This window comes from Myxine glutinosa, chromosome 10, assembly GCF_964187855.1.
Source record: "Myxine glutinosa chromosome 10, kmMyxGlut1.1, whole genome shotgun sequence".
In the NCBI taxonomy this organism is placed as follows: domain Eukaryota; kingdom Metazoa; phylum Chordata; class Myxini; order Myxiniformes; family Myxinidae; genus Myxine; species Myxine glutinosa.
Window position 1 is genome coordinate 14,194,227 of NC_136270.1, and position 18,119 is coordinate 14,212,345.

The 18,119-nt window shown below is 44.2% G+C and overlaps 1 protein-coding gene across 1 annotated transcript in view; it reads left to right on the plus strand.

The window, feature by feature from the left end:
- Positions 1 to 18,119, plus strand: part of BOP1 (BOP1 ribosomal biogenesis factor) — a 200,002-nt gene that overhangs the window by 179,616 nt on the left and 2,267 nt on the right. The window contains exons 14-17 of the mRNA XM_068102104.2: positions 316 to 426; positions 762 to 939; positions 1,453 to 1,537; positions 7,493 to 7,600. Coding sequence (XP_067958205.1) covers positions 316 to 426; positions 762 to 939; positions 1,453 to 1,537; positions 7,493 to 7,600 — 482 coding nt within the window. The remainder of the gene's footprint in view (positions 1 to 315; positions 427 to 761; positions 940 to 1,452; positions 1,538 to 7,492; positions 7,601 to 18,119) is intronic.

An 18,119-nucleotide genomic window follows, 5' to 3' on the forward strand; every position in this document is an offset into this window, starting at 1 on the left:
CCATCTTTGGTTAGATTGCAAAACAAAATCTTCTGCATATGTATACTCTCATGTATTGTCTTTGTGCCAAGTATGAACAAAATTGGTTCATACATCTCCGAGATATGGTTGCAGGCGGACGAAACCCAATTCATAAGCCCCCATTTTGGACTAAGTCCAAAGGGGGCTAATAACTTGCAATGTCTCTAACTGTTGTGAGCCAATATTATTATCCAGCAAGGTCAGCATTGCCACATGAAAAATGGATTTTCATTTTGAAATCTTTTACTTGTACAGCCTACAATATAATGTGACCAATTTGCCATTTACCCACAGCCAGTGAAACAAGTTACCTGGCATGGAAAGGGAGACTACTTTGCAGTAGTGGTGGCAGAGTCTGGCGGTTGTCAGGTAGTTGTGCATCAGGTGACTCGACGGCGCTCACAGGTAAGTCTTTTAGCCACATGAATCTCAACCATTTAAAGATGTCTGAATGCCGTTATGATCTTGCCATGGACATGCACGCATGCAGGTGTTGATGCACGTGTGCAACCTTTGTTGTACAGGTGTTTCGGCCTGCAAGGTCTTTTCTTTATTATACTTCAGATATACATGAGAGTTAGCTTTCATTCCAGCTTCTTGCATGTTTGTGCACCTCTACCATGTCAGTTGAAGCAACATTTCTAGAATAATTGGTTTACGGTGCATTTGTGGCAATAAATATGATTGGTACGTACTGTATGTACGAGTTTTGACTGACAAAATATGTTTGTGTTTTTCAGGCTCCCTTCCGGCGCAACAAAGGCTTGGTTCAGGCTGTGGCCTTTCATCCTTTGAGGCCATGCCTTTTTGTGGCCACACAACGCTTTGTGCGCATTTACAATCTTATCAAGCAAGAACTTACCAAAAAGCTGATGGCCAGCTGCAAGTGGCTCTCAGGCTTGGCAATTCACCCTGCAGGTGAGTCTCTTTGGTCCTGAATGTAACCACTGTTGGATATTGTATTAACCTTCAACTCAGTAGGTCTACTGTAGTCGGTGGACTGTGGAAGTAAGAAACATTTTGAAAGAATGGAAAAAGGGGAGTTGCTGTTCTGTCAAATGATTGTCAAAATGTCAAAGAAGACAGACAAATGAGTCTGTCAAAGACTTGCTTCTTCTTCTCCACGGTCACGCATGGGTTCAATTCCAAAGGCTGCGCACTCATACCAAGCATCACTTGGCATGTGGACAAGATGCCTTATTTTCCCACATACTTCATTTCTCAAACCCCGAAAAATAAGCTGAGGGAGTCTTTAGTCCTGCAGTGGATGGAAATGTGCTCATTGGAGGTCTGAGGAGAATAGCCTTTTGGTGTTTCCATGTCAGCGCATCTCTTTGACTGTTGCATGTGACTTCAGGTTAAAATACCATATGTTGTGTTGCAGGTTGAATCTAAAGCTCGAATATTAATTGTATGAATCATTTTCCACAGGGGACCATGTGATTTGTGGCAGTTATGACCGACGTATGACCTGGTTCGACCTGGACCTTTCCACCAGACCCTACAAAGTGCTGAAGTAAGCCAAACATTGAATAAAACACCGTAATTATTTCCCAGTGATGTTCTTACCACTCGCTGAAATCAAATGTTTTAAAACATTAAAATAAGCTCATCGTTCCCCCCCTCCCTCATTCCCCCCCCCCCCCCCCCCGCACCCCCCCCTGCCCCTCCACCCACAGTTTTCGGTCTAGAATGCACGATTAGCATATCAACAAAATGCAAAGTGCCCACTAAAATATGGTGACAGGGTCTCTTGGCAGAGTGGAAACCAATGGAGGGGAAAATAAATGCCGAACATGCAGCCCATGCACGGCAATGTTGGATTTGCATTTTATTATTACTTTTATTTGTAAACTATGGTGGTAAGGAGGCAGCCAGTGATATGTGATGACACCACTGTCCTAAACACAGCTGAGATTTGATTTATTGAGAGGTAGTAACATTTTGGTTTGTGTCAAAGTAAGAAAAGTTGCTCTAACCAATCTTGATAATGTACCAGAAATTTCCAGGCCATGAGACAACTTTTCTATAGACACCAAACAGTGTGTCTGGTACCTGGGTGGAAGAGCATCTGCAACCTGGATGACCTAAGAATGGGCAGAGGGATGTGAGGGTGGGAGGAGTGAGGCCATAAGTAAAGCATCACAGATGAAATAATTGAAGAATAAAAGGTGTACAAAACAAAACACTCTGGGGAGGAGCTTCAGCTCCATATGTTTTGTGAATGCAGCAATGGCACAAACTTACTGTTTCATGACCTGTTTATACACTTGGTGACTTTGAAGCCTTTCGGCTTACATACTGGTTAATGATGCACCTCTAACTGTGAACAGTGAGGCCAAATTGTATTTGGCACCCACAGGTGCCATCTGTCACATGGACACATTGTATTTTGCCCACCAATCATGACCAGGAAGCATCACTGTTGTTTTTAAGCAGTCGGGAGTTGTACAAATGTGATTATTGAAATTCTCCGACCTGGACAAATACCGTGCTGATACCATCACGATGATGTCATGACTACAAACCCAGAAGGGCCGAGAGCAGTGCAAGAATGTCAGTGAAATTCTGTCACCAAACAGATGAAAGGGAATGTCCTGACCAGTTTCGCCCTTGTTGGAGCTCGTCAGGGCAACACATCACTGTTTCATCCACTTCGTGATTATTAAACCTTTCAGCTTATATGCTGGTTAACGACGCACCTCTAACTATGATTGGTGAGGCCACATAATATTTGGAACCTTTCTGGGGAGCCCATGGATATATGGGCAAGTAGGGGAAGTGAGGGATTGGCGACCTTGGCCTTCCTAAATACCCTGATAAGCTTCATGCAGGGAGCGTGGTTTCTCCATGCTCGAAGTCCATCAAACAACCTGAAGAATTGAAAAATGTGATTGATAGATGAGAGCCTGGTTCCCTTGAGTCCCAGAAAATTTACTTTCTTCCAAAGTAAATTGCTCTCCCTCATGCACAGATTTATCCCATCTCGTCTTCAGTTGTCACACCCTTCCTCCCGTCCATGGTACATGGAATCTTGTGGTGAGGCTGTTGCCCAGAAACAACTTGCCTTCGTCTCCTGGAAAGCAAATCCAACGGAAGGAAATCTCATTTCCTTTCACAAAGCCCGAACCAAGTGTGTGTCCACCCTCAGGAGAGCCAGGAAACAATATCTCTCCGTTCTCAAGACCGAAGAATATCTCTCTCCGTTCTCAAGAATTAAAGGAAGATGGAAAAGATATATGGAAATGCTGTTGAATACAGAGAATGAATGGGATGGCAATATAGAGAGTAACCCAGTTTTAGGACCGGCAGAGAAGATAACTGAGAAGGAAGTTGAGGAAGCGATAAAAGCAATGAAGAGTGGAAAAGCGGGAGGGCCGACGGGAGTTGTGGGAGATATGTTGAAGGCAGCAGGAAGTTGGGGTGTGAAGAGAATGACAGAGATCTGTAATCTGGTGGTGAAAGAAGGCCGCATTCCAGTGGATTGGGAACTGAGTACCCTCGTCCCTCTATACAAGGGGAAAGGTGACCCTCTGGAGTGTGGCTCGTACCGAGCGATAAAGTTATTGGAGCATGGAATGAAGGTATTGGAAAGGGTGTTGGAGAGGAGGATAAGGAAGAAAGTGAAGATCGACGAAATGCAGTTTGGATTTATGCCAGGAAGAGGAACGACAGATGCGCTTTTCATTGTGAGGCAGTTGCAGGAGAAGTACATGGATAAGAGGAAGAAGTTGTTTTTTGGGTTTGTTGATCTGGAGAAAGCATTCGATAGGGTTCCACGCAAAGTATTGACATGGGCATTGAGGAAGTTAGGAGTGGAGGAATGGTTGATCAGAGTAGTGATGGCAATGTACAAAAGAGCACGCACAGCTGTAAGGACGAAGGGCGGGAACAGTGGTGAGTTTGAGGTGAAGGTGGGAGTGCATCAGGGGTCGGTACTAAGTCCACTACTATTTGTAGCTGTGATGGAGGTGCTGGCTCAGACCGTAAAGGAGGGTTTACCATGGGAGTTGTTGTATGCAGATGATCTGGTGTTGATTGCGGAAGTATGGATGGACTGAAGGAAAAGATGAACAAGTGGAAGGAATGTATGGAGACAAAAGGTCTGAAGGTGAATATCGGAAAGACAAAGGTGATGGCAAGTGGTAAAGCATGTGGTGAGGTGGAAAGAACTGGGAAGTGGCCGTGTGCTGTGTGCAGGAAGGGTGTCGGAGTGAACTCCATTCAATGTACAATGTGTGCTGAGTGGGTTCATCAAAAATGTAGTGGTCTGAGAGGGTCATTAACCAGTGTGGCAGCTACATTCAAATGTAAGGTGTGCACAGAGGGAGCTGCAGATGGAGGAAATGTTGAGTTGGATCTTGGAGACGGCGTGAAGCTGGAAGGTGTGAAAACATTTTGCTACCTCGGAGACATGCTGAATGGAGAAGGTGGATCAGACTCGGCAACGGTTGCTCGAGTGAGATGTGCATGGAAGAAGTTTCGGGAACTGAGTGGCGTGCTGATGAGGAGGAGAGTGTCGCTGAAGCTGAAGGGAAAGGTGTATGCTGCATGTGTGAGAAGTGTTATGATTTATGGGAGCGAGACATGGGTAATGAACGTAGAGCAGCAACGAAGGCTGGAAAGGGTGGAAATGCGAATGGGTCGATGGATGTGCGGAGTATCGTTGAGAGAGAGGAAGACAAATGATGAATTGCGAAAGATGATGGGAATATTGCCTGTGATTGATGCTGTGAAGAGGAACAGGTTGAGATGGTTTGGTCATGTATTGAGGAAGGATGAAAGTGACTGGTTGAGAAGAGTGAAGGAAGTTAATGTAGAAGGAAGTAGAGGACGGGGAAGACCGAGAAAGACTTGGCTAAAGATGGTGGAAGAAGAAATGCGGGCAAGGGGGTTAACAAGGAGAGATGCAGAAAATAGGGCAAAATGGAGAAGATTGTCATGGGGACCGCAAGGGTAACCCCCGCTCTAGCAGGGAACATGGCCTTAAAATGCATGTTGTTGTTGTTGTTGTCTCAAGACCGAACTCTCTTATTTGTCTCCCTCTTCCAAATCCTGGTGGCGTCTGGTCAAATCCGTTTCTGGTGTTTGTTCCCCCTCCATCCCCTCCCTTACCTCAAACGGCTACACAGCTGACTCCGCATGTGAAAAAGCTGAATGCCTCAACTCTGTGTTTGCCTCTAAATCTTGTGTCCCAAACCCATCCCTCTCTGTACCCACCATACCCAGTCGTACCCAGCTGCTCCTGGTCTCCGTGTCCTTTCCTCCTGACAAGGTGGAAAAGTTTCTGTCAACCCTCGACTCTGATTCTGCAACTGGACCCGACGGCATCAGCCCACGGGTCCTAAAATCCTGCTCTGCCGCTCTATCTCACCCTCTCTCTGTTCTCTTCACCCTCTCTTTTGCTCAAGGTCAACTGCCATCTGCTTGGAAATCAGCCAACATCACCGCTTTGCACAAAAAAGGTGCAAAAACAGATCCTAGCAACTACAGACCAATCAGCCTTCTCCCAATTATCAGCAAAGTCATGGAATCCATCATTGCTTCGGATATGAAATCTTGCCTCTTCTCCAATGGCTTGATCTCTGAGCTCAATTTGGTTTCAGACCAGGTCACTCTACTCTGGACATGCTGCTTCTGCTGTCTCAACAATGGATGGAGGTCCTCAATGCCAAACAGGAAATTAGAGCTGTCTCCCTCGACATATCACGTGCCTTCGATACGGTCTGGCACCCCGCTCTGCTCACCAAACTCTCCTCCTTTGGTATCCATGGAAATCTCCACGTATGGCTGGCTGACTTCCTCTCTAGTCGTCGTCAACGTGTGGCCCTGAATGGGGTTCTCTCATCTCCTCTTCCTGTTCAGGCTGGAGTTCCCCAAGGCAGTGTTCTGGGCCCTGTGCTTTTTCTGGTCGTCATCAATGATCTCTCTTGAAAATCCTCTCTATCTCTTTGCTGATGACTCCACTCTCTGCCGCTCCATTCCTCTTCCTTCAGATCGGCAGTCTGCAGCCTCCTCACTCTCTGAAGACTTGGACAAAATCACAGACTGGTCAAACAAGTGGAACATGTCTTTCAATCCTGACAAATCTCACACTCTTACTATGTCTCTCCGAAAAGATCGACTGGACAACCCTCCCATCTACTTTCTCAACAATCCTCTCCAAGAAGTTCTGTCGCTCAAGCTTTTGGGTCTCACTATCTGCCATGATCTTTCTTGGGAAAACTACATTTCCAAGCTGGCCTCCAAAGCCAGTCGCCGACTGGGCATCCTCCGTCGTGCGAAGTCCTTCCTCGGCACACCTGAGCTCCTCACCACATACAAGGCTTTCATCTGCAGCTCAATGGAATACTGTTCTCCCCTATGGGCCGGTGCTCCTGCCTCACACCTAGCTCGGCTTCACGCTGTTGAAACCAAAGCTTTCAGAATTATTGGAATCTCCCGCGATGAAGCTATCTCTGAGGGCCTTTCACTCACTCACCGCAGGCAGGTAGGTGGTCTTTCTGTCTTCTGCCGACTCCTCTCCGGCCTTGCACCCCCAGCTCTCTCTCTCTGTGCTCTGTCCCCCAAATATTCCTACAGGTCGCACAAGATCTGCCAGCAACCCTCTGATGGTTAAACTGCCGAAATCTCGGCTCTCTGCTCACCTTCACTCTTTCATTTCTCTTTTCTCCCGCCTCTGGAACAAACTCCCTCACTCTCTTCAATCCCACTCCTCCCTCCAGGTCTTTAAAACAGCTGTTCACCACCATCTCTTATCTTCCCCCATCCAAAACCTTGATCTTTTCTACCCCCGCTAATTCACCCCAGATCCACCTTGTTTGAAATTCCAACTTCTTTCCTGGAAGTCCTGGCCGTGTCCATATGTTTTATACCTCTCCCACCCCCCCCCTTTCCCATGCCCCTCCCCCCCCCCAAAGCCCTCGCCCTCTCTCAGATCTCTCGATGTCTCCATGTCTCTCGGTCCCTGCTCTCAAATGTTGTGTTTGTGTCCTTCCCCCTCTCTCCCCATCTTGTCTACAGCTCCCGATGTTATATGTTTTTGTGTCGGTTTGTCTTTCTGTGTGATTAATGTTCGCTCTTTCACGAGCCTCGACCTTGTATTCAAAAAAGAATAGAAAAAAGAAAAGAAACTCCAAGCAAAGCTTTGTGTGCTTTTTTGCTCGCAGTTGATTAACCAAGTCATTTCACTCTTTTAGACAACAAAATCTTAACTGATGGGTCTCTTTTTACCCATCAAATTATCTTTCTTCGACTGAACACCAATTTTCATATATCTGACATTGGTCTTGGTCATCTTTATTTATTATTGTTTGAAAGCTCCTCTAACATTGTATGCTCTAGAAAAGGCAGGTCAGTGTCTCACGCATGTGTCTTGAGATGGGTTTGCTTATGATGCTTTAATTGTCAATTGTGTACAAATATCATCAGCAAGCACACATGAACATGCTTTCTCCTGGGCTTGCTGCAGGCACCACAGGAAAGCTGTGCGAGCTGTCTGTTTTCATAAGCGTTACCCTCTCTTTGCTTCGGCTTCGGATGACGCCACTGCCATCGTTTGCCATGGGATGGTTTACAGGTGAGATCTTTTATCTTCTTATATGATGTAAGTAAAAGGCAAGCGGTACACACGGCAAGGTATATGCATGCAGCAACTCTTGACTTGCTGTTATTTTCCGTCCGCTCTCTCTGCTCTGATTTCCCATTCATGTATCCTCGGAGAGGAAATATTCACCAAAGTCCCACCCTCTGCGAACTAGTCGTATTTGCCAGACGATTCTAGATCCGGAAGTAACCGAAGATCTCACACCCCAACGATCTTTTCTATGCATGTTAAAGTATAACTGCAACACAACCTGTTAGTGTTACCTTTTTACTCATTACTCAACTTCAAGAATAAACCTTCAACATTACACAGTCGTATATAAACAAACAATTCATTCCATAACGAATCCTAGGATTTCGAGCGTTAACGTGGCATTGTATAAATACACCACCGAAGAGATGCTCATAAATATTTTGTCATACTTTTTTTTTCCACATTTCTATCAAAGTTGCATTTTTTGTTTATAAAACTTGCTACATCACTCTTGTACTCCTCATTCATTTATCATGCATGTTTATTCATGCCTCTATTAGAGTGGAGAAAAACTTTATTTCGAGAGTGGTAAATGGAGAGGAGAGGTTATTGCAATTGGTCAGTGCCGTCCACACGCAGATCTACTTTAATACACGTCATTCGTTCTCAGATCTACTGTAATCTATATTACCCCAGTGAGGCCCTGCATTCTTTAAAGGTTCAGCGCTGTATATGTTGTCGGTAGTTGCTTCTGGTGTCGGCCTGATTGACAATCTTAATTAGTTTTATCTTGATTGTTTTATCTAGATGCAAAGTATATGAATCATGTTATCTTTGTTTCCGTCATTTTGACATCACTATGACATGAAGGCAATTATTGTTTATGTTGGTTATGATTTTTAATGTTGGTGGTGTAAATATATCCAAATTGACAGCAACATCTTATCTGCTCTTTGATTGACAAAATAAAACTGCTTTTTATCTTTGATGTCTGCGTTTTCCATCACCATAAATTCTACAAACAGCCCCTTTGTACATCACCCCACTGAACCTTTATTTAAGTTGAAGCACGACAAAACTGGAGGTTCTCGGAAGTATTATGAAGACGATCTGTATTCTAGTCTTCAGGTGTACAATTAAGTTTAAGCAAAATAAAGATTGTAAAAGTCGTATAAATAAATTCATTCCGGTTTTACCACCATTTTACCCAGTGTCTATTGCACCACCTAATTTAACACGTTGCATTCGTTTTTCGTGCCTGGTGTGTGTGTCCATTATAACATCTTTACAAACAGTAAGTTTCCTGTTTGGAATGATTTTCAATTTTGTTTGACTGTCAGGCAGACAGATAAAGTAAAAATATGATCGCACTCCTCTGAGCATGTGCGAACGGGACAATTTCAGAGACAAAGTACGTTAAAATGAAAGATTTGTCTTCTTATTCATGTTCCAAATCGTGTTTAAAATATAACATTAAATTTATATAAGTTTAACGTGGTGTTGGCTTGGCGGTTAGGGTGCCAGGCTTGGGATCCTAGGATCCTGGGTTTGAATCCCGGTCGATCACTGAATTAACGCCAGGGAGGCTGACTCAGCTTATCATCCTTCCAAGGTCGGCAAATTGAGTACCAGTTCACTGGTAATTCCCTGCCTGTCTCAAGAGGTGACCTTTTAGCCGCATCGCAGACGCTGCTCATAGAGTGCCCTCTGCTGTTGTTGTTGTTCTTCTTCTTGTTCTTCTTCTTCTTGTTGTTCTTGCAGAGAAGACAAAACCTCAAAGCTCCACCCATTCTGGGAACCATAGCTCTACCCATTTTGGGAGAGGCTTCATATAAACAAATATCCACCATTTTATTAACTCGCATAGCTTTGAGGCCTGTTTTGTAGGCCCGTGGTGTCTTCCTCTCTCACACAGTTTTATTTCAAATCAAATTCGATATATCATTTCATTTTTCACAGTCGCTAACATAGTTTTAGACTCGGTTGAAAAAAAACGGGAAGAAAATCCGATGAAAGTTGCCCTTTATAGAACGAAATGAATTCTCAAAGGCCTGTAACTTCAAGTCCATTGAGATATATTTTTTTAAAATCGCGGCATGGTCAGTCATACACCGCCCGAAATAAGACGGGAAAATGCCGAGATATATATATTTTGTTTAAATTGCGGCATGGTCAGTCATACACCGCCCGAAATAACAGACGGGAAAATGCCGAGATATATTAAAAATTCGTCCATTTGATGACAATCGTCACGATGAAATATTTAATTTATATGTCGTCACAATAATGTGGAGAGAGGAGCATAGCTTCGTTCACGTGTCGCCACACACGGGAAATTGCCGAGATATATTTTTTTTAAATCGCGGCATGGTCAGTCATACACCGCCTGAAATAACAGACGGGAAAATGCCGAGATATATTAAAAATTCGTCACCACACACGGGAAATTGCCGAGATATATTTTCACTTTGCACAAAAATAACATCAAGTAATCGAATCAATAGGAATGTCCTGTGCCTATAACATCGACGTTATAGGCACAGCTGCATCTAGGTATTGTGTAACATCGATGTGGCTTTTGTTTTAATTAAAACTTTTTGTACTTGTTGTATACTGAATCGAGGCTCGTGAAAGAGCTGACATTTACTTCACAAACAAATCAACCAGACAAACAAAATATATAAAAAGAGGGAGCGGAAGACAAGAGAAGGGGAAGCACACAAACACTTGAGAGCACACAACATTTAAGAGCAGGGAGATGTGTGGGAGGGAGAGGGCTTGGGGGGAGGAGGCGTGGGGAGGGGTGGGTGGTGGGGGAGGGGGGGGGGTGGGAGAAGTATAACACACAAGGACACCAAGGACTTCCAGGACAGAAGTTGGTATTTCAAAAAAGTGGAATTGGGGTGAAATTAGCGGGGAGAGAAAAGCTCAAGGTTTTGGATGGGGGAAGATAAGAGATAGTGTTGAACAGCTGTTTTAAAGACCTGAAGGGTGGAGTGGGATTGAAGAGAGTGAGGAAGTTTGTTCCAGAGGCGGGAGAAAAGAGGAATGAAGGAGTGAAGGTGAGCAGAGAGTCTTGATTTTGGCAGTTTAACCATAAGAGGGTTGCAGGCAGATCTTGTGCGACCTGTAGGAATATTTGCGGGACAGAGCCCAGAGAGAGCTGGGGGGGGCAAGTCCAGAGAGGAGTCGGTAGAAGACGGAAAGACCACCAACCTGCCTGCGGTGAGTGAGTGAGAGGCCCTTGGAGTTAGCTTCATCGCGGGAGATTCCAATGATTCTGAATGCTTTGGTTTCAACAGCGTGAAGACGAGCTAGGTGTGAGGCAGGAGCACCAGCCCAGAGGGGAGAGCAGTATTCCATTGAGCTGCGGATGAACGCCTTGTATGTGGTGTGGAGCTCAGGTGTGCCAAGGAAGGACTTCGCACGACGGAAGATGCCCAGTCGGCGACTGGCTTTGGAGGCCAGATTTGAAATGTGGTTTTCCCAGGAAAGATCATGGCAGATAGTGAGACCCAAAAGCTTGAGTGACAGAACTTCTTGGAGAGGATTATTCAGAAAGTGGATGGGAGGGTTGTCCAGTCGGTATTTTCGGAGAGACATCGTAAGAGTGTGAGATTTGTCAGGATTGAAAGACATGTTCCACTTGTTAGCCCAGTCTGTGATTTTGTCCAGGTCTGCAGAGAGTGAGGAGGCTGCAGACTGCCGATCTGAGGGATGAAGAATGGAGCGACAGAGAGTAGAGTCATCAGCAAAGAGATAGAGAGGATTTTCAAGAGAGTCAGAGAGATCATTAATGAAGACCAGAAAAAGCACAGGGCCCAGAACACTGCCTTGGGGAACTAACAGGGTTGGCGGCAGGAAGGACATCCAGCTGTAAAACATTGCTTTAAAAAGGGGGCCATGGTGCCTGATAAAGGCCAACCCCACTCTGTGGGGGAAAATGGCCTCTAAAGGTGGTATATACAGTCACGTGAAATAGTAAGTACATAGTACACCCCATGTAAAGTTTTGACTTTTTCAACATATTTCAACATACAGCTATTTGATCTTCATTTCAACAATATTGATAGATAAAGGTGATATAATATAGCAAATATCATGAAACATTTACATTTTGTAGTCCATTGTATAATTTAAATAAACATGAATGGAAATTTCGCATGTGGAAAAAGTAAGTACACCCTTGGCTCTAATAGGTGGTATTGCCCCCTTTGGCAGAAACAACCTCAAGTAGGTGATTCTTATAACTGTCTACCTGTCTGCCAGTCTCTGACATCGACTGGGAGAAATTTTTGCCCACTCCTCCATGCAGAATTCTTTCAGCTGTGCGATGTTTGAGGGGTTTCTTGCATGCACAGCTCGTTTCAAATCCCCCCACATCTCAATGGGATTTAGATCCGGGCTTTGACTTGGCCATTCCAGAACCCTCCATTTCTTTCTTTTCAGCCATTCATTGGTGGATTTACTGGTATGTTTTGGGTCATTGTCATGTTGCAAGGTCCACCTTCGGTTGAGCTTCAACTTCTCCGACAGATGGCCTCACATTATCCTCAAGCACCCTCTGGTACAATGAAGAATTCATAGTGGATTTTATGATGGTGAGCTGCCCTGGCCCTGATGCAGCAAAGCTGCCCCAAACCATAATATTTCCACCACCATGCTTTACAGTTGGTACCAGGTTCTTGTGGTCAAATGCTGTCTTTGGTTTTCGCCAAACATGTCTTCTGGTAGTGTGGCCAAATAGCTCTACCTTTGACTCATCTGTCCAGAGCACATTGTTCCAGAAGTGCTGGTCTTTGCCTAGGTGTTCATTGGCAAACTTTAGTCTTGCCCTGATGTTCTTTCTGGACAGGAAAGGTTTCCTCATGGCACACCTCCCATGTAGATCAAATTTGTGCAGCCTCTTTCTAATGTTAGACTCGTGCACTTTGACATCAACAGTGGCAAGAGCTACCTGTAGGTCCCGTGATGACATTATGGGGTTCTTCGAGACTTCTTTCAGCATCTTGCGGTCTGCTCTCGGGCTGAACTTGCTGGGGCGGCCTGGCCTGAACAAGTTGGCAGTTGTTTGGAATCTTCTCCACTTGTAGATGATCTTTTGGACAGTCGAATGATTGATTTCAAATTGTTTGGAGATCTTTTTAAATCCCTTCCCAGACTCGTAGGCATCTATAACCTTCTTTCTGAAGGTCTCAGAGAGCTCTTTTGATCTAGGCATGGTGACGCCGCACACTTCAACAACAAAGAGCAAACCAAACTAAATGTCTGATGTTTAAATAAGACAGTTTCCTCCAAGATCCTCTCTGACGATGTTCTAATCATTTGCACCTGATCTGGTGCACCTGATTCTAATTTTAGGTATTTGAAGAAGTGATAAATGTAGGGGTGTACTTACTTTATCCACATGCGAAATTTGCATTTATTTTTGTTTAAATTATACAATGGACTACAAAATGTAAATGTTTCATGATATTTGTTATATTGTATCACTTTTATCTGTCAATATTGTTGAAATGAAGATCAAATAGCTGTATGTTGAAATATGTTGAAAAAGTCAAAACTTTACATGGGGTGTACTTACTTTTTCACGTGACTGTATATTAGTAGGGGAGCTCCCAATAGAGTTCGTGACCATTTTCCCGTGATCAAGGTTTGAAGGTTGATTTTGAAAGATAAAAATATATATAAAAAAATAAGCTTGGGTATCTTTTTTTAAAATGCGGGCTAACTCGGCCAGAGGACAAAATCCAAGATGTCCGCCAAAACCGCGAAATCGGGCATATTTCCGCCTACGTGAATGCTACATATACATATTGGGTGTCCATATGTGGGTTTTTCTGGGCCCAGATCTTGCATCTTACATCAGTCAAGTGATATTGTGACTTAAAATGATATTAAATGATTAATGTTGACCAAAATCCAAGATGGCCGCTGCAAAAAACCATGTATTGTATATGTTCATAATTGTGCATACCATAGATTCATCGCTGGCGTCTAAATACAGTTTTACATGACTAGTGTTTTCATTTATAACCTTACTGTTACTATGAATGACTTTTTGAGCAGGTAACGAACCAAGATGGCTGCCTCTCGCCCGTTAGATAAGCAGTTATGGCTACTGTACATTGTATCTATTGCAACGTCTTTTATTTGACACAATGTTCAAGGTTTTCATTTGCAATCAGTAAGAAAGAATTTATCTTTCTCTATTTTGTTTTATTATATTTACAGTGACATGACATTACATTTACAAGCAGTGATACACATTGCACAAGTAGCATATACGGTAGGGTTGAAAATGACAATAGTTGTTATAACAGTTTGTTTGTGTTGGATAGATTGAAATTGTTATTCACTGTCCGAATCGTCCGTCTCGGACCCAGACTCGACTGGATCATCCATAGTTGGGCTGCTGTCCAAAGCCTGAGTTAGTTTTTCTGGGAGTGCTGGGTGAATGTACCTCAATGGAAGACACGTGCCTTCCTCGAGATGCCAGCCATGAGATAAAGGAGACGGTGGCGCATCAGGTTTTTCGTAGTTGAGCAACACGTAGGTTTGATAGTTCACTCTCTTGACTTTCAAATCGTGGGATTCTTTGTCTGGTGGAAGCCGCAGTATTGATTTCCTTTTCATTTGTCGCCACTTCCTGGCCCGAGCATCACACAGAGTGGTACTTTGTTTGTCCTTGTATATGTACCGTATGGTGTACAGCGTCATATGATCAAGCACCTGCTGAGGGACCGGTAGGTGTTTCCCTACTTCACTGAGGAACGCTCTAGCTTCAGGTGAAGTGGATGATATGTCGAAGATGGTTTTCTTCCCATGTCCAAAGAATGCTGCTGTTGTGTCTGAGCCGCTGTGGACGTGAAGAGGAACTATGATATCTGCTATTTCCTTCGGGCAGAAAGCTGTACAATCTATGAACTGCTTTTTGTACTTCATTGCGAGCACCCCTTCAGTTCTATGAGCAACATACGATGCCAATACAAGCACGTCCGTATCTTCTGCGTCGATGATAACAGGTGTTTCTATTCCAGCTTTACGTATTTGTGAGTAGATGAAGAACATGCATGTGTCTGCTTCTAACTGTTCACACTGGAAGTCTGTAACAGGCAAACCTGTCGATAGATTGACACATGTGGGCCCAACGCAGTAGACAAATTCAGTGTTAGAATAGTTTCGGTACAACACGCTGAACTCGTTTCTGAGAAAGATCTGTAGGTGCTGCTTGTTTGTTGCATTGTGGAAGAAGTCTTGAAATCCTTTGGCAGATGGGAATTTGTCCGACTGCTTGAAAAATACATTCTTGGAGCCATCTGAAAATCCAGAAGTGCTTTTTCGAAGCTTGCGTTCGCTATCCTTGACGGTCAGGGAAACATCATATCTGTCATTGACAAACACAACTTGTGATGCATATTTATGTCTGCTCATAATGACGGCGAACACCTTCGATGCGTAGTCTCTCCAGGTGTAGGAAATTCCATCAGCCTTTTCCCTGTCTTCTACCGATGGCGTAGACAAACGCCATATAAATCCCATGTCCAGGATCGCCGTGTACTTGTCTGGTGTTGGTTCCAACGCATGTAGCTTGAATTTTTCTACCAACTTAGATTTTTGCACTTTTTTCATGGTGCCGTTGATATTGAATATTGGCAGACATTCATCTGTGACTCGGTACGACATTATCTCTGACAAGGTGAAATTTTCGGTGTCATTTTCAGCAAGTGAGACAACTGCTGCCATCGCTCTGTTCTCCATTGCGTCTGACTTCATGATGCGCTCGCCAGTCTTGACTGAAGGTGGGTTGCTGAAGTTCCGTCTCAAATTCCTGTGAATGGTTGCATGGAAAGGTTTGTTGCTGCTGAACATTCTGTCTTCACAGAATGCCTTCAAGCATTTCTCGCCATCGGTGTGGACCGATTCAAAATCTTGAATGAGGTCATCAGAAGCTACCATTCCAGACTGTAGTGACTTCAAGACCTTGTTTTCTTCATTGAAAGGGTCACAGCCGAATTCAGTGATGCAGTTGTTAATATCTTGTACAGCTTGTTCGTCTTCCTTCATGCGAGTGGGAGCATTTTCACTGTGATGTCGTTTTGATTCTGATGTGCTGGCAAGATCATGCAGTGAGGATCGGACTCTATTAACATTGTTAGCACTAGGACGTGCCCGTACGTGGGTGCCCGTACGTGCGTGCAAAAAAACATGCGTGCAAACAACAACAACAAAAAAAAACTTTGAAACCACGTGACAGTAACGACCACAGAACCCCCCCCTCTATTTACATGAAATGGTTTGGTCCATTCGCAACGACCACAGAACCCCCCCCCCTCTATTTACATGAAATGGTTTGGTCCATTCGCAAAGCCAAAGCGAACGGCGAACGGCTAAATCGCCATAGCTCGGTAACTACTTGTCCGATTAATATGAAACCTTGAAAAGGCACATCCTCGGGTCCCCAGCAATATACCTGGCAAGTTTCAAGTATATCGGACCCGTGGTTGTCGAGAAACAGCGGTCACAGACACACAGACACACATACAGAGATTACTGGAATTATAGATAGATTTCGGGAATGTGACAGCAGCATCTTTTCGTTCTTCAAAATTTTGAGCCAGCCAGCTTTCATCTTTGAACCCTTGTTCATTGTCATCTCGATCCAGAGATCCAATGGCAAACATGAGTAAGGCTTTCCCGACATGGATTGAGCAAATAAGCCATCTCGCATGTATTGTGCTACATCCTCTGGGAGGGATTCCATTTCCAGCCAATACTCAACCAACCACCGTCCATATTTATCGTTGTCATAAATCTGGATCCATGGTAGCATTAAACGTAATGTCGACTTGAATTGTTCCCAGTTCTGGATTCTCAACGCATGCAGATTCATCATCAATATTTCAGTCATCTCCATAAATGTGATCCAGTACTTTGCCATTGAACCACCGGACTCCTCAATTCTATTGAACTCATCTGCCACCAATGAAATAACCTCTTGGTTGGCTTCCAGAAGCGCATAACATTCCTGCCGTTCTTCTGCTGTTGAGGAAGGATTCCGCAGGACAGTCAAGTGAGCTTCAAGTTCATCTGAGATGCTTCCCCCATTCTGTAGTGACTGTTGTATGATTCTTCTCAGCAGAGTTTCATACATCAATCGGAGACATCGTATGCTCCTCTTGTAGTGTTAGCCCCGTAATGCCTGGTCCACAGACCCTTCTGCAATAACATCTGCCGCAACGAGGATGTCAGACAAGCCAGACCCGTGAAAACGCTTATTCATGGCAGAAATGTAAGACATGTGAATATGAAATGGGCCCATAGAAGGCAACACGACACTGAATTTATCAGGGTGTTCGTATCTCATTTGCACTATCAAGGCATACACTGGTTGATCTCCTACCAACTGGATGAAGGGCATGTTCTTTTTGCCTGCTGCATCAACCATCCGGCACATTATTTCGTGCACTACAGATTTTCCAGGAGGATTTGGAAAAGTCAAGAAGTAATACGGCTTGCTTTTGACAACATGCGGCTGAACTGTTGACTGGAAACCTGCAAATCCCCCAACTGTTTGACTGCATGGTGCAGGTGGTGTATGAGTCTCATCTAGACGTGCCATGGCATGAATGAGTCCTCGCTGCCTCTGGACTTTAGTATCTGAAGGAGTAATGTCAACACCTGTTCGCATACTTGGAGCTCCACGCTGGACAGTCTTGTAAGGATGGACTTTATGCTGATCGATGCAAAGATGCTTCATTTCTTTAGACTTGGGAATTGTTAATTCTGGGGCCGATTCCTCTGGAGCATGAACCAAATCAAGTGGCTGGACAAACATAACATTTGTACGGTGTGAAGTGTTCGCGCCAGTTAGCGTGTCCTCAGAAAAGTCATCATTGTCCATTACTGCTGTCCCTGGCATACCCAGTGCAAGCTCCTCTGGACATGCTTTGTTTGCTCAATATCGTACTTGGCCCAAGCATCATAGAGATGTAGCACGTCTTTGTAGCTGATCCCAATTGAGAATTTTTTCAATAACTCGACAAGTTCCCGGCTTCTGGTTAGTCCGTGTATCATAACAGACAACCTTGTTCCAAATGAAGTTCGTTTGCCTGTCATATATGAAGAGAGCAAGGCAGTCAAAGCGATAACTGCAGAGTCGTCATCCTCCATATCAAGGTCACGCTGAGGTTTTGAAGACTTTAGACGGGAAATGAGCTGTTTCAGTAGGCTGCTTGTTTCGTCCTCATTGAGTAAATCGTCAATGTGAGGTGGCCAGATCATTGGCGATACTTTTGCTGCTTCAGCTCTAATTCGTTGCGCTACAATTGAGACGAGTTGGTCATCAGTTGCACCTAGGCAATTTACAGCAGCTTCTATGTATGTTCCACCAGCTGACGTGTCAAAAACCATTGAGCTCTTGTTTTTTGTAACTCTTTCGTGGAAACCAATTTGGTCGCTGAATTCCGTTTGGAGCATAGATTTTATTGTGCTAGACTTCACAGTGTTCACAGTCATG